This window comes from Nycticebus coucang, chromosome 1, assembly GCF_027406575.1.
Source record: "Nycticebus coucang isolate mNycCou1 chromosome 1, mNycCou1.pri, whole genome shotgun sequence".
Classification (NCBI taxonomy): Eukaryota; Metazoa; Chordata; class Mammalia; order Primates; family Lorisidae; genus Nycticebus; species Nycticebus coucang.
In genome coordinates this window covers 79,696,411-79,711,688 of record NC_069780.1, presented here as the reverse complement: position 1 = coordinate 79,711,688, position 15,278 = coordinate 79,696,411, and the positions used below count along the sequence as shown (strand labels likewise).

Below are 15,278 nucleotides of genomic sequence, written 5' to 3'. Positions count from 1 at the left end.
GATGCACTGGGCCGAATATCTCGCACTGGGCTCATGCATTTGTGGACTTTCCCTATTGGAAGAAATACGTTAGATGTTTGTGTTGGCATCAAAACTCATTATACACAGATATCAGATAATATCTCACTAATACACATGTCTTCATCAGATATTAAAAACACATCAAAGTGGAAATGTTTAGTTGAAGCAGAGACGGGGCACCCAGAATCACAGCCACATTGTCTGTTCTCCTTGCCCTGCAACAGGTGTCAACTTAATTAAGGGAATGTGTCACTAATAATGATTAACATACAAGATCAGACAATTAAGTTCAAGAACTCATTCTGGAAAAAGTGCTACATACCTCACTGGTAAATATCACTCTGGTTACCCCCAAGGACTCCCCTAGGGAAGCTGTGCACTGACGCTAGCACCTAGTCCACCCTTCAGATTAGTTTTGGAACTCTTTTTCTAGGATGTTTGCGAACTTAATTGTCCTTTGTACACGCTACTCACTAAATTCAAAGTACTTTCACCGAGGGTATGAGGTAAATATCATTATAATTTCCTTCCTTCCTGCCTACCTGACTTTCTTCTTCCTCCTTTCCTCCCTCTCCCCTCCTTCTTTCCCCCTTTCCCATCCTTTTTTCCTGCTGAAAAAGCTCACTGCAGCCTTGAATCCTGGCTTCAAGGGATCTTCCTCTCTCAGTGTCCCTAGTAGCTGAGACTATAGCTGTACACCACCATGCCTGGGTAATTTCTTTTTGTTTTTTATAGAGATGGGGTCTTGCCATGTTGCCCAAGCTGGTCTAAACTCCTGGCCTCAAGTGATCCCCCAATAGTGGCCTCTGCAAGTACTAGGATTACAGGTGTAAGCTGTTGCACTTGGCCTATAATTCCTTTAGATATATTTTGGAACACAGGCAGAGAGAGGCTAAGTTACTTGCCCAGGATACTTAGCTGGTCAGGAACACAGGAGGAATTCAAACCCAGGCAGTTTGTCCCCATAATCTAAGCTTTAAATAGTTACACATACAATTTTTTCCAGTGCTTAGCCAAACAGAATTCAAAAACCACTGATTTCATCTCATGCCCCTTATTTTGCAGATGAAAAAACTGACCTCAAAGAGGTCAATTGATTACTCTATATCATAGAGGCAGGTAGTGCTAAACAGATACCGGAAATGAAATGCCATTGGCTAAGGTCACCAATGACATCTAAACCCAACAGACATTTCAATCCTGTCTTACTGCTCCTCTCAGAGGCAGTCATCAAGCTTTACCGGGCCCCTCTCTCCCTGCCTTTTTTGGGGGAAATTGCACCTTCCCTTGTCTTTATGACACTATACTCAGTGGGTTCTCCTGTCTGCTCTCTTTTCAAAGTCAGTACCATTTTGAGTTAATGAAGATCCCATAACAAGACCTCTTCTCTCCCTGGGATGTTACACCCCTATGTGAGGATATAACTGTAATGCTCCCACATCTATATTTCTTCCCACAGATGTCTCCTCTGAGCCCCTCAACTGCCCTCTTGCCATCTCCTCTTAAGTATCTCACAGGTCCTAAAACCTAACATATTCAAAATCAAACCCATGAGGCCAGGTGTGGTGGCTCACACCTATAATCCCAGCACTCTGGCAGGCCGAGGCAGTTGGATTCCTTGAGTTCAGGCCTGTCCCTACTAAAAATAGAAAGAAAAAAAAAAAAAAACCCAGGTATTGTGGAGAGCACCTGTAGTACCATCTACTCAGGAGGTTGAGGCAAGAGGATAACTTGATCCCCAAAATTTGAGGTTGCTGTGAGCTATAATGTCTTAGCACTGTAGTGAGGGTGAGAAAGTAAGACTCTGTCTCAAAAAAAAAAAAGACAAAAATCAAACCCTTGATCTTACCCTGAACTATGTCCTCCTCCTAGCTTGATGAATGGCACCTCCATCAATTTATCTCAGCAAACCAGAAACTTGGAGTCCTTCTCCAAACAGTAACTCCCCTGCTGTCCTTCATTTTCTGCCACCAAAGCCTGTCAGTTCCTAAACATCTCTCCAACTTCCCTAGTCCGCTTCTTTCCCCAACACACCGCCCTTTCTTAGATTTCTTACACCCAGTATAGGACCATCCACTCTTGTACCCTCTTTTATTTTATTTTATTTTTTTCTTTGTATGAGACAGAGTCTCACTCAGTTGCCCTGGGGTTGAGTGCTGTGGCATGATAGCTCATAGTACCCCCAAACTCTGAGGCTCAAACAATCCTCTTGCCTCAGCCTTCCAAATGTCTAGAACTACCGGCATCCCAACACAATGCCTGGCTATTTTTAGGGGTCTCGCTCTTGCTCAGAGTGGTCTCCATCTCCTGAGCTCAAGCAATCTGCCCACCTCAGCTTCCCAGAGTGCTAGGCTCACAGGTGTGAGCCACCACGCCTGGCCACTCTTGTATCCTGTACCCTTCTCCATATTGCAATCAGAGACCTCAAAACTCAACTAACCAGTTAAATTTTCCTACCCTTCCATCTGAAATGAAAATACTGCTCCTTCTGCTCTTACAATGAAGATAAGAGTGCGTATATGTGATGTAGATCATGCACCTGTATGACCTAGCATCTACACAGTTCCCGTCCCTCCCCCTCATCTGCCACGTACCAGCCACAGTGGGCTTAAGTTCTTCTAAAGCATCGTGGTCTCTCTCGCTACAGCACCTTTGCATAAACCTGAAATTCTTTCTTTCTACTCACTCCCTTTGCTTAGTAAATTTTTACTCATTGTTGGGGCTTCCACTGAATCACTTCTGCAGGGAAGCCCTCCCTGATTAGGGTAAATTCCCCTCTAACATGTTTCCTTGTGTACTTCTGGTGTATACACTTGTCACTGAATCAATTAAATTCACTTGAATTGATTAAATTTCAAATTAATATGAAATTTAATTTCATATTAATCAGGGGGTTGATGACTAGCTCTTCCACTAGGCTGTAAGCACCATAAGGCCAGGGACTATGTCTGGTTTTGCTCTCCTTCAAGCCCTGTTGATGGTGTTTTGGAAAATGTGGGGCTAAGAGGGTGACTGTGAGATGGTCACCGAGTAGCCAGTGTGTGTATCCATCTGAGCTGGACATAAGGGGTCCTAGGGCTCCCTCTTCTGACAGTGAGACAGCTGTGAAGTTTTGTTTCCACCTCAAGAAAAATTTCCCATTTTAAGGAAAGTTGCCAACTTTCTTTCTTTTATTTTTTTTAATACAGAGACAGAGCCTCACTTTATCACCCTCAGTAGATTGCTGTGGCGTCACACAGCTCACAGCAACTTCCTGGGCTTAGGTGATTCTCTCGCCTCAGCCTCCTGAGTAACTGGGACTACAGGCACCGCCACAATGCCCAGCTATTTTTTTATTGCAGTTTGGCCAGGGCTGGGTTTGAACCCACCACCCTCAGTATATGGGGCCAGTGCCCTACCCACTGAGCCACAGGTGCTGCCTGTTGCCAACACTTTCAAAAGGAGCTAATCTCAATGTGCATAACACTGGAACAATTTAACACATAGCATGAACAGGGACTTGCTGTGGTAGGATCTCCCAAATCTCCACCATTAGCTATTGGATGGGGAGCAGAGGTGATTGAGCTAAATGGTAGGACAGCCCTAGGGCAGTGAAGAGGTGATGCTTCTCACCTGCTAGAGTGAGGAAATAGGACCCAAAAGATAGGCTGCCTGGGCACTGAGCACTGGGGGATGGGCAGGCCTGCCAAACTCACACTGAGTGGCTCTCAGTGTTCTGTACAGACTGCCCGCCAGGCTGCGCTGACTCCTATCATGAGTACCCAGGGACACAGGAGTGGGAGGTAGAAAATCACACCCAGCTTAATTATTTTGGAATATGAATTATAAAGCACTCAGGCTAAAGTGTAAAATGAATAAAATGCAAAGCATTAGTGCCCTATAAACCTGTACCACCACTAAAACACCCTTTCCCCTGATGCTAGCCAGGTATAGTGGCTCACACTAATATCCAAGCACTTTGGGAGTCTGAGGCGGGAGGACCCTAGGAGTCAGAACCAACAAGACCCCATCTCTACAAAATATTTAAAATTAGCTTGGCATGGTGGTGTACACCTATTGTGTACAGTAGTAGTCCCAGACCTCGGGAGGCTGAGGCAGGAAAATCACTTGAGCCCAGGAGGTTGAGGCTGCAGTGAGCTATTGTGCCACTGCACATTACCTGAACAATAGAGATACCTGCCTTGGGAAAAAAAAATCTCCCAAATCCTCCTTCCACCCATATGTACATGGAGACACACACAAACACACATCAACCCCAAACAAACAAAAATCCACTACCAGTAAAACATCTATCTTTTCTCTGCATCCCATCATCACCAACAAAAATATGGTTATTCTTTTGTAATCAAGACCTTCTAAAGTCAATCAACTCAAAGAATAATTAAATGTAATCAGCACAGATTTGAATCCATTTGAAATACTAATTTCCTGTTCCATAATAGCCACCAAAGCATTTTAATTGTGTACATTAAATAAAAATATAAAATGTATTTAGCAAAATGCTACAAAACAGTTATCAAATTGTTTTCAAGAAAGATATATAAATCTTACTAGAAAAATATAAATAAGCCACAGATGAACTATTTACTAACAAACTTCTTATGTTTAATTGCTTATATGATAAGTTAAATAGTAGGGTAAAAGTATATTTTGATAACTGACTATCAGTTCCTTCAAAAAAAATTCTATCAAGAAGGCTAAAGGAGTATGTTTTCATAAATGGTAAACACAGTCAGATAATTTATTTTATATATGTGTATATACAGTTTTTTTTCTTTACCTAAAATATCATAGTATTCAAATGTGACATTAGTATGCATCCAAGGTAATTTTGGAAAAGAAGCTCTGCCCTTTGAACTGATAGATGTTTTACTTGATTTGTTATATAGATGAAATGATAAATTTTTAATCGTTCCCTCCAAAGACTCTCTCTAGGGGACTATTATTGGCAAAAACTATTTGACAGCAAGAAAAAATTTTTTCATCTTAAAATATTTATTTAATGCTCTATCTCCTATGGAAATGAATCAGTAGTTACTTGTAATGGTTTAAATTAAAGTATACTGGCAACTCATGATTCTGGTTTTTCTTTTTTTTTTTTTTTGATTCTGGTTTTTGGTATCTATCGGAAGCACGAAAGATTTGTTGTCTCCCAAAAGGTAACTGTAGAATCCTGGAAAAGAATCCTGCGGCAGGTTGTAGAAGGTCAGCCTGTACAACTACCTTCTCCAAGCACAAAGGAGGCTTACCTCTCGCAGAAAGTGTGCAGACAGGGGAGAACCTTGGGATTCTTGTACCGTTCCAGGCATATACTGCAAATCAGAAACTGCTTGTCAATCTGACGCACCACAGGACTTGGGATGTTGGTGCCTTCACTGGCCATCCTAGACCACTGACATGGGGGGCCGGCTGTCTTTGACCCTGCACGCTGCTGCTGTCAGACAGAAAACCAAAATAGAAAAATAAATAATAACTGTAAGTGCAAGTCATTCATTGGCTCTTTAACTGTGACTTCAAAATGACCATAGCCAACCTTTATTGCTGTAGAAGAATGACAGTGAGCTCCCTGTTTGTTCTTTGCTTTGTAAACCAATAAAATAATTAAGCTGTGCACAGTGGCTCATGCCTATAATCCTAGCACTTTGGGAGCTTGAGGTGGGAGGATTGCTTGAGGCCAGGAATTTGAGACCAGCCTGGGCAACACAGGGAGACCCTGTCTCTACAAAAAATAATCACCAGGCCAACAAAACAAATTAGAAGAGGGTGGTACAAAGGGGTATGCTTGCTGGTTCACAGCAGTGGTGACTGAACGGATAAATACTTATATAGCTATGTCTGTATATGCCTTCAGCCATGACTATATTTGAATACATATTTACCTTTTATATTTTTATTAAAATAGAAGGTTTTCCCAACTATTATACGTGAAGAGATCAGAATATGTCAGTCAAAAATATGTCATTTGATCACATTAATGTACACAGCTATGATTTAATAAAATAAATAAATAAATAAATAAAAATATGTCATTTTGGCGTAAGGATTCTTAAGGCTATTAAGAAACAGCAGAAAAAGAGAAGCTTTCTGCCTTCCCTCTTCTGCCTAAATCAGGGTATATATTTCTCTTTTATGCAGAAAATTTCCATTTCTAAATGTGTCCCTCTTCCATGTCAGGAAGAGAAGACTTTTAAACCCTGGAGAACCTACAGAGATGCCCCTGCATAACGGACCTTCCTAAACAAACTAATTTACCATACATTTCCTAGTCACCTTCCCACAGTTTACTGTCTGTCCTAAGAGTCCAAACTCCCTTTCCTTTGTCTAGTCAGTTCCGCAATTTATTGCCCTTTGTTAAAATACCACAGTATATAAGCCACAGGTCCAACTGCCTGTTTAGGATTCCACTTCTTTTTTGTGAAGCCCTTGTTCACAGAAATGAAGATTAACATCAATAAAATGCGTATGCCTTTTTCTTCTGTTAATCTATCTTTTGTTAGTTTAATTCACAGCCCCTAGATGCATAATGTAAAAGGGCAGGAGAAAAGGTTTTCCTCCTCTACACGCTATTAATATGCAGGAGGATGATTATTGGAATTTTTTTTCTTGCAATAAAAGCAGTTTGTGCAGAAGATTATTGGAATTTTTAATTAGACACTTTGTATGTGATACAAAGCATTTTCTACAGAAGTAAACTAAAAGTGTGTGCCATGGAGCAGGGACAAGGCTAAAGGTAGTCCCTACAATTTTAAAGAAATATCCATTGGTATTTATAGATAGGCATTTGAAGGACCTAGTGAAACTAATGCAGGAGAGGTTTCAAAATGTTATGGATCAGGACAGAATAGTGGAATCAGAAGAGGGCAACAAGCTGGGTGCAGTGGCTCATGCCTTAATCCTGGCACTCTGGGAGGCCGAGGCTGGTGCATCACCTGAGCTCAGGAGTTCAGGACCACCCTGAGCAAGAGCAAGACCCTGTCTCTACTAAAAATAGATAAAAAAAAAACAAAAAAACAAAAAACGAAAACCAGCTGGGGTAGTGGTGGGCACCTGTAGCCCCAGCTACTTTGGAGGATGAGACAAAACAATCACTTGAGCCCAAGAGTTTGAGGTTGCTGTGAGCTATGATGCCAAAGCACTCTATACTCTACTCAGGTCAACAGAGTAAGAAATTGTCTCAAAAGAAAGAAAAAAAAGGAGACAGAAGAAAACAGAGTACATGCGAGCATAAAACAGGGAACACAAAATACAGCTCCTTTTATCAACTTGTATAATTTCTAATTAAAAAAAATATATATTCTGGGCGGCGCCTGTGGCTCAGTGAGTAGGGCGCCGGCCCCATATGCCAAGGGTGGCGGGTTCAAACCCAGTCCCTGCCAAAACTGCAAAAAAAATAGCCGAGTGTTGTGGCGGGCGCCTGTGGTCCCAGCTGCTCGGGAGACTGAGGCAAGAGAATCGCGTAGGCCGGAGAGTTAGAGGTTGCTGTGAGCCGTGTGACGCCACGGCACTCTACCAAGGGCGGTAGAGTGAGACTCTGTCTCTACAACAACAACAAAAAAATATAAATATATATATATGTATATATATATATATTCTAACTTTTACACCAAAAGGGTAAGCCAAGGTTGGGCTAAAATTTACTTTCTAACTTTTCTACTATTTTGTTAGGTATCCACAGCCCTCCAGTTGCCAATGTAGAAAGAAAGAAAGCAGGTGGGGAGAAGGGAAAGGGAAAGTGAAAGGGAAGGGGAGAAAAGGAAAGGAAGACGGGGAAGAAAGTAGTTAATCTTCAACTTGACCCTATGCAGGAGGTTATATTGTTATCCTCAGTTTGTGTATTAAAAACAAACAAAAACAGAAACAAACAAACGACCCAGAGGCTCAGTTAAGAAGACAAACTTGGCTTATTATACCCTCAATGAATCCCCAACAATAAAAAAAAAAAGAAGAAGACAAACTAAGGTACGTATGTCTTTCAAACCCACGGCCTTTTCATGTCCTAAACCACCACATTGCCCTTGACCTTGTGTTTTAAGAAGGCCGACCTATGGAAACTTGATTTATATATGACACTTTAACTTGGCCTAATGCCTGTGTTCAAAGCTAGGAAATACTCTATATTTATAGAATAAACAATTCTCCACTTTCTAAAGAAAACAGTTGTTTCCAGATATATATAAACAATAGTTCTTCTTACTCCCTATCAAGTCACCAAATTTTTGAAAAGTATCACCAACTTTTATTAAGAAAATTCTGCTTTTTCTACGTGTTTGAGAATAGTTACATACAAGACACACCCATTTTCCAACTCTATGTCTTCTAGATAAGCTCATTAAGGAGTATGATTAATAAAGAGAATCTTATGAAGCACCTGCTATACAAGAGTGGCACCTTCAGACAGTACTCGCTGCATAGTTACAGTATAGGTGTTACGTATTTAATTAGCCTGCATTACCTGCTAGACTTCCCATAGAGTGTCTCCCTAAAGAACTAGAATTCATTGATTGAATTAAATGTAGCTCATCTCTTAGGAGCTCAAACTGTTGGCACACTGTTTTTCAACCACATCCCTGTGACAGCAGAATAAGAGAAGAATGGATTTGTCTGTCTAACGATCACATTTCAAGTTTTCTACTTTATCTGATAAATTGATGATACAAGTTTAACACTTTGTTGGAGGTATGTGTGTGTGTGCATGTTTGTGAGAGAGACCCACAAAAACAATAAAGTGCTCACTTTGGTAGTACTAAAATTTGAATGACACAGAGACATTGCCCCTGAGCAAGGATGGCACACAAATCTGTGAAGCGTTCCATATTAAAAATAAAATATTAAAGTTTTTAATACAAGTCAATTAAAAATAATTTTATTTTTGGCTCGGCACCTGTAGCTCAAGAGGCTCAGGCGCCAGCCACATACATCAGAGCTGCCAAACAACAAGGACAACTACAACCAAAAAATAGCCGGGCGTTGTGGCGGGCACCTGTAGTCCCAGCCACTCGGGAGGCTGAGGCAAGAGAATTGCTTGAGCCCAAGAGTTTGCGGTTTCTACCGAGGGGGACAAAGTGAGACTCTGCCTCAATTTAAAAAAAAAAAAGAGGGTGGCGCCTGTGGTTCAGTCGGTAAGGCGCCGGCCCCATATACCGAGGGTGGCCAGTTCAAACCCGGCCCCGACTGAACTGCAACCAAAAAATAGCGGGGCGTTGTGGCGGGCGCCTGTAGTCCCAGCTACTCGGGAGGCTGAGGCAAGAGAATCGCTTAAGCCCAGGAGTTGGAGTTTGCTGTGAGTTGTGATGCCACAGCACTCTACCCAGGGCGACAGTTTGAGGCTCTGTCTCAAAAAAAAATAATAATAATAATTTTATTTTGAATAGCTTTTGAAAAATTTACAGTATACTTTGAAATAATCCAAGTCATACTGCCAGGTAGTGAAAAAAGCAGAAGGAAACAATCACACTGGATTTTACTTTTTTTTAACTTCAGAATTTTGATTTGGGGTAAGGAAAAAAACATTTGTTTTAATCCAATGGTCCCCCATCATTTTGGCACCAAGGACTGGTTTCGTGGAAGACAATTTTCTTCAGGGGTGGGATGGGGTGGTGGGTGGAACTCAGGTGATGAAGCTAGTGGGGGAGCATCTGTAAATGCAGATGAAGCTGCTTCCCTGGACAGCCTGCTGCTCACCTCCTGCTGTGCGGCTCTGTTCCTAACTTAACAAATACAATTTTCTCCACAACCACAGTTTTAATCAAACGATATATGTTGACCAAATATAATTACTTGGGCCAATATTTTTATACCGTAAAGCTGAAAATAAAAACATTTCATTCTAATTTATGATAATTATTGTAGCAGGTGAGAGCAAGTCTTTGTTTCATAATTTATATGGCGAATTAAGTTTCATTAACACTAATTTAAAATCATGACAGTATTACATATCTGTCACAAGTGATCTGTGGAAGGCATCTAGATTTTTAGAACTTCCAGAATCAATACAAAAGATCTCCAACTCCCAAAGACCCCCCAAATCTGCCAGGATAATGATCCTTTCCTAAATATTGCTGGATACCCAAAATAGGAAGACAGTGTGACCTCACCTGGGGGACAACATGCTTAGAAGAACTGAGGCACACAATGTGCTAATAAGCACTGTGGGAGGTCTGAAGGAGTAGGGATATGCTATGCAGAATACACACAAAATATACAATAGCCTTTAATCAAAGTGTTGGGCACTACCCATTTTTGGTCTTCTTGGCTGCACAAGCAATAAATACTTATCTAGTTTCTTGGTTGGTCTCCTTCCCCCACTTGGTTTCTATGAGAGACCCTTGTTACCCACATAACCATCAGAAGTCAGTACAGTGTGATAAATCAGGTCAGACTGCAGAAATGCTCTTCTGCGAGACAGCAGCAGAATTAATTTCGGAGGTGAGGGGGATGCTTATGAAAACCCACCTGGGGTGGACTTTGTCTCTGAAGGAGCCTGAATGCATGTGGTTATGGGAACTAACCCCAGACACACTGTCAAAAGGCCAGGAGAAAGGAAATGACAATGAAGGCGTAAAGAGCCATTTTTAAATGATATATAATAGTTTGATATTGACCTTAGCCAACCGTAAGTGCTTTCAGATGGGAAACTAGCTGAGGTTCCTGTTAGAGGGAAACAAAATAGCAAGACCTCTCATAAAGGTGCTGCTCACTCCTCTTTCTCCAGCCCTTTGCTCAGTGTCACCTGCGCAACCCAATCATTCTGTTTAAAATTGCATTGCATGGGGTGAGGAGAAGGGAGAGGAAGGGGGCAGGGTGATTGCTAAGAGGGAGGGTATTTGGTGGGATCTCACCTAATGTGCACAATGCACGGGTATATTTCTTTTCTTTTTTTTGAGACAGAGTCTCACTATGTGGCCCTGGGTAGAGTGCTGTCCCATCACAGCTCATAGCAATCTCAAACTCCTGGGCTTAAGCGATTCTCTTGCCTCAGTCTCCCAGGTAGCTGGGATTACAAGCATCCCCCCACAACTCCCACAACAATTTTATTTTTGTTGTTGCAATTGTCATTCTTGCTTTAGCTAGCCCAGACCGGGTTCAAACCCGCCAGCCTTGTTGAATGTGGCCGGCGCCCTACCACTGAGCTGCAGGTGCCACCGCAAGGGTGTATTTCAAAATAACTAAGAGTAAATTTTAAATGTCTTACCACAAAAAATAAGTAAGTGAGGTTACAGCGATGTTAATCAGTTTGATTTACGCATTCCACGATGTATATCAAATCATCACATTGTACCCCATAAAAGTATACAGTTACGATTTTAATTAAAAATTAACATAATATGGGCGGCGCCTGTGGCTCAGTCGGTAAGGCGCTGGCCCCATATACCGAGGGTGGCGGGTTCAAACCCGGCCCCGGCTGAACTGCAACCAAAAAATAGCTGGGCGTTGTGGCGGGTGCCTGTAGTCCCAGCTACTCGGGAGGCTGAGGCAAGAGAATTGCTTACGCCCAGGATTTGGAGGTTGCTGTGAGCTGTGTGATGCCATGGCACTCTACCGAGGGCCATAAAGTGAGACTCTGTCTCTACAAAAAAAAAAAAAAAAAAATTAACATAATACATAAATAAATAATTGCATTTTGCCCCTGATTCCCTGGGGGCGCTACCCTGTCCTTATGAAGTTTTTCTCTATAGTATTGCTCACTTTCTGTTACGGACTTCATGTTTGTTCCCCTCCCCCAATTCATATGTTGAAGGCCTAACCCCCAATGTTATGGCATTAGCAGGTGGAGCCTTTGGGACGTGATGAAGTCAGGATGGGACTAGTGACCTTGTAGGAAGAGACAAAGGAGAGACTGTTATCTCACACTGTCTGCTTCCCGCCATGTGGGCCATCTGTAAACCAGGAAGAGGGCCTTCACCAGAACCCACCACGCTGACACCCCAATCCCAGACTTCCCAGCCTCCAGAATTGAGAGAAAATCAATTCATTTCTTTAAGCCACCCGATCTATGGCATTTTCGTTATAACAGCTTGATCTAAACCTTCTAACATACTATGCAATTTATTTATTTTACATGGAGTCTTCCCTTACCCTAGAATGTAAGGCTCAGGAAGGCAGAGATTTTTATCTGACTGCTCCCTGCAGTAGTCACAGCACCTAAAACCGTGCTTGGTATATATAGTAGCCACTCATTATTTTTTGAATGAGTCAAACAGGCAAAGTATAACATGGAAACAGACTCAGGCACTTGCTGAGTTTAATCAAGTTAATCATTCACGTTAATCATTAATCAAGTTAAACATTAATATACAATATTGTTAAACACTGATATGCAATGTTTAACATCATTGTCATATACCAGGATGTTAAAGAGCATGGTTGCTGCTGGTCATGCAAATTTTTGCACTTCATGCAAATGTCTGCACTTGACCTCAGACATCACCTGTCTCTCCCATGTGATAGAGTAATGCTCAACAATATAAGCCACCATCCAGAGGATAAATATCAATGACATATTTTAACACACACAAATGCAGGAAGAGAAATTGAGAACTACTGAGGACATATACGCAGGGAAATAAAAAGTCTAAGAAGATTGGCACATAACATTCCTTATTAAGGGGGGCTTGCCAACTAAACAAAGTTTGTTGTATGAGAAACAATACAACAATTACATAACAAAATCCTTGTGCATACAAAAACCCTGCCCCAGCATTTCTTTCCTCACATCATCTCTGGGGGTTTTCCCAGCTCATTTTCTCAAATCTCCTACAATTTGGTGGAAATTACCATCAAATGGAAACCCGATAGGAGGAGATGAAATAAGAGAAAAATGCCTGTGTCTAAGATTCCAAGAGTTAGAACATATTTCCTACCCCAAATTATACCATTTCGATCAGAAAACTTTCCAAACTCTTTATTGCTGACAACAGAGTGTGAAAGACCATGAAGGGAGAATGATGGCCAAAGCCAAAGTGAAACCACTTTCCTTGAAAGGGGACAAGAGTTGGAAAAATCTTGTCTGGCTGCTCTAGGGAACAAGGTTGAGAAAAAGGGCCAAGATTCCTCTGAAAAATAAAATGTTAACATGTGATTGGTGGGTAAGAAGCACCGTCGTCCTAGAGGTACTCAATTCCATTGCTCCTGTCTAATTTTATGGCATTCCTAGGTTATTGCTTCTCTCTGGTGCCACTTTAGTGGCATTTACCAATTAATATGCTTACTTTTTTATTGTTCTTGTGCAGACATGTGAAATTCAGCTTCCCAAGTAGTTATGAATCTTCTAATACATTTAGAAGGAAATCCTGAACCATTAGGACTATCTATTGTAACTCACCAGGACGCGTGACACTGACAGCTCAGGGCACAAGTTAAACATAATTAAAGAAATAAGGTATTTTTCATTTTTAAAAATCATGATCCTATTCTCATTCACCTGCGATTGAACATGCATTGTTACTGAGGACAATTAGAAGAAAAAAAGAGGACAATCGTCAGTGAAATTAAAACAGGGTGACCCATTTCCTGTTAAATCAAGCCTCTATCCCAGATGGACCATTTTGTAAATTAGAAGGCTAGATGCATTATCTTTCTGATGATGTGTGCGCGCGTGTGTTTGCTGGACAGCGATGGTGGGGGAAGCGCTCAGGAGCCATCCACTAACCTCTGTCTTCAGGAAAGGGTGTGCCCAAGCTCCCCCATGGTTCTGTTTCTCCTCCTTATTTCCAGAGTCAGATACACGACAGCTTCCTTGAATGTTGGTTTTTAGCACCTGGAAGTTGCTTTTTAAGGTGAACTCCTAAATTGTCTTTATGATATGTATACCTATTTCCTTTACCTCCTTACCTCCTTCCCTAGCCTAGCTAGCTAACCATTTGCCATTGCCTTCTTTCTAAAGTCCCCACCCTTTGCAGTTAGTTCTTAAGAAGCAAGCACTAGTTCCTGTTTGGGGTTTTCTAAGCTCTCAGAAGGCTGTGTTTGTATGATGGAGTGTTAAGTGGTTAGGCTAATGGACATTCATCTTACAGCACCCTGGGATAGTAAATGAGTGAGGTTTCTTCTCCCCACATCCATCACTTTGACGAGTCTCCTCCCTTTCTTTCCTTGGGGACTACACAAAGAGGTTGAATATTCTGGGACTACAAAAAAAAGGCAGAGGGCAGCCAGGGCACTAAGTGCTGGGGACTGACCCTGAGGTTTGAGAGAGGCCATCAAGAAGGGAGAGGAGACAGTTATTTTACATCAGAACTCCAAAAGACACAGCTGTACATGACAGTAAACACCCTTTCACCCCTGGCATTTAGGAAGCATATTATTTAATTCTGTTGTTGATTAGATTAAGTACTTAGTAAAATTTTTAGAATAATAATACAAAGCACTCCGTGGAGGAACAGAGGCTGCTGATAATATGAAGACAGAAGAAGGCAAAGTAGAATACTTACAATAAAATATTTACAGAATCCTAATAACCAACCCATCACAGAGCAATCCTACTCTAAACTAAAACCTTTTTCATAGAAGTAATAAAAGGACACAGATGACATCAGAGATTTTTTTAAAAAAACCAATTACAGGTGTGTGCAAATGATCGTTTTTGCCACAATTCGAAATCATTTGGAAATGAATAGAAAGTATGACAGCAAATGATTTGGCAGCAAATTTTTAAAGTTTAAAAGTATTTCCCTTCTATACATTTCTACGATACATATAAATATCTTGTTACAGTCTTAGATTTATCAGATAATGAAAAGAGGCACAAGGGAGTCTTAAACATTGCTACATACTTGGAATTTTTTCCCTACTTAATAAAGATAGACCAAAGAAACTGGTAAGTTTGGAGAAACTAAATAAAGCCTAGAGGTTATCCAAATAAAGGACATTTTCATTTCTTCGAAAGACAAAAAAGAAGAGTGTCTTATTTCATAAGCAAAAAATTCACTAAGGTTTTGTTACCTTATAAATTGAAAAAAAAATTAAGTCATCTCAGGATTATATTATTTTACTATGGTGAAAAACTGTGTGTAGATTTTATTCTCCTTTTTAAAAATATGTTGGTTACATATGCTGCTTTCACTTATCTCAAAACAGCACATTCTATCAGAGAACATTGTTACATGCAGTCGTATTTTCACCTTTCCAGTGCAAATGGCTTGCATCTTTCTAGGAGAAAATTGGAAAGAAATACTTAAAGGTTTAGAAAGGGCCACCACTCATGTCTCTGCAACAGAGAGCTGCTTTTTCATACCACAGTATATATGAAACTTCTCATTGTG

At 41.0% G+C, this 15,278-nt stretch overlaps 1 protein-coding gene and 1 pseudogene across 9 annotated transcripts in view; one reads left to right on the top strand and one right to left on the bottom strand.

Annotated features, from left to right (window-relative positions):
- The window catches only part of TRIM2 (tripartite motif containing 2), a 166,493-nt gene that overhangs the window by 73,372 nt on the left and 77,843 nt on the right, over positions 1 to 15,278 (bottom strand). For 5 of the 9 annotated variants that reach the window (XM_053583126.1, XM_053583103.1, XM_053583079.1 and 2 more), the window contains exon 2: positions 5,271 to 5,455. The exons of 1 other annotated variant lie outside the window; for it this stretch is intronic. In XM_053583126.1, the coding sequence (XP_053439101.1) occupies positions 5,271 to 5,404 (134 nt within the window). In that variant the 5' untranslated portion in view covers positions 5,405 to 5,455. The remainder of the gene's footprint in view (positions 1 to 5,270; positions 5,456 to 15,278) is intronic. 3 more of the 9 variants (XM_053583117.1, XM_053583110.1, XM_053583088.1) reach the window with 1 other exon arrangement.
- Positions 8,743 to 8,840, top strand: LOC128592758 (uncharacterized; annotated as a pseudogene).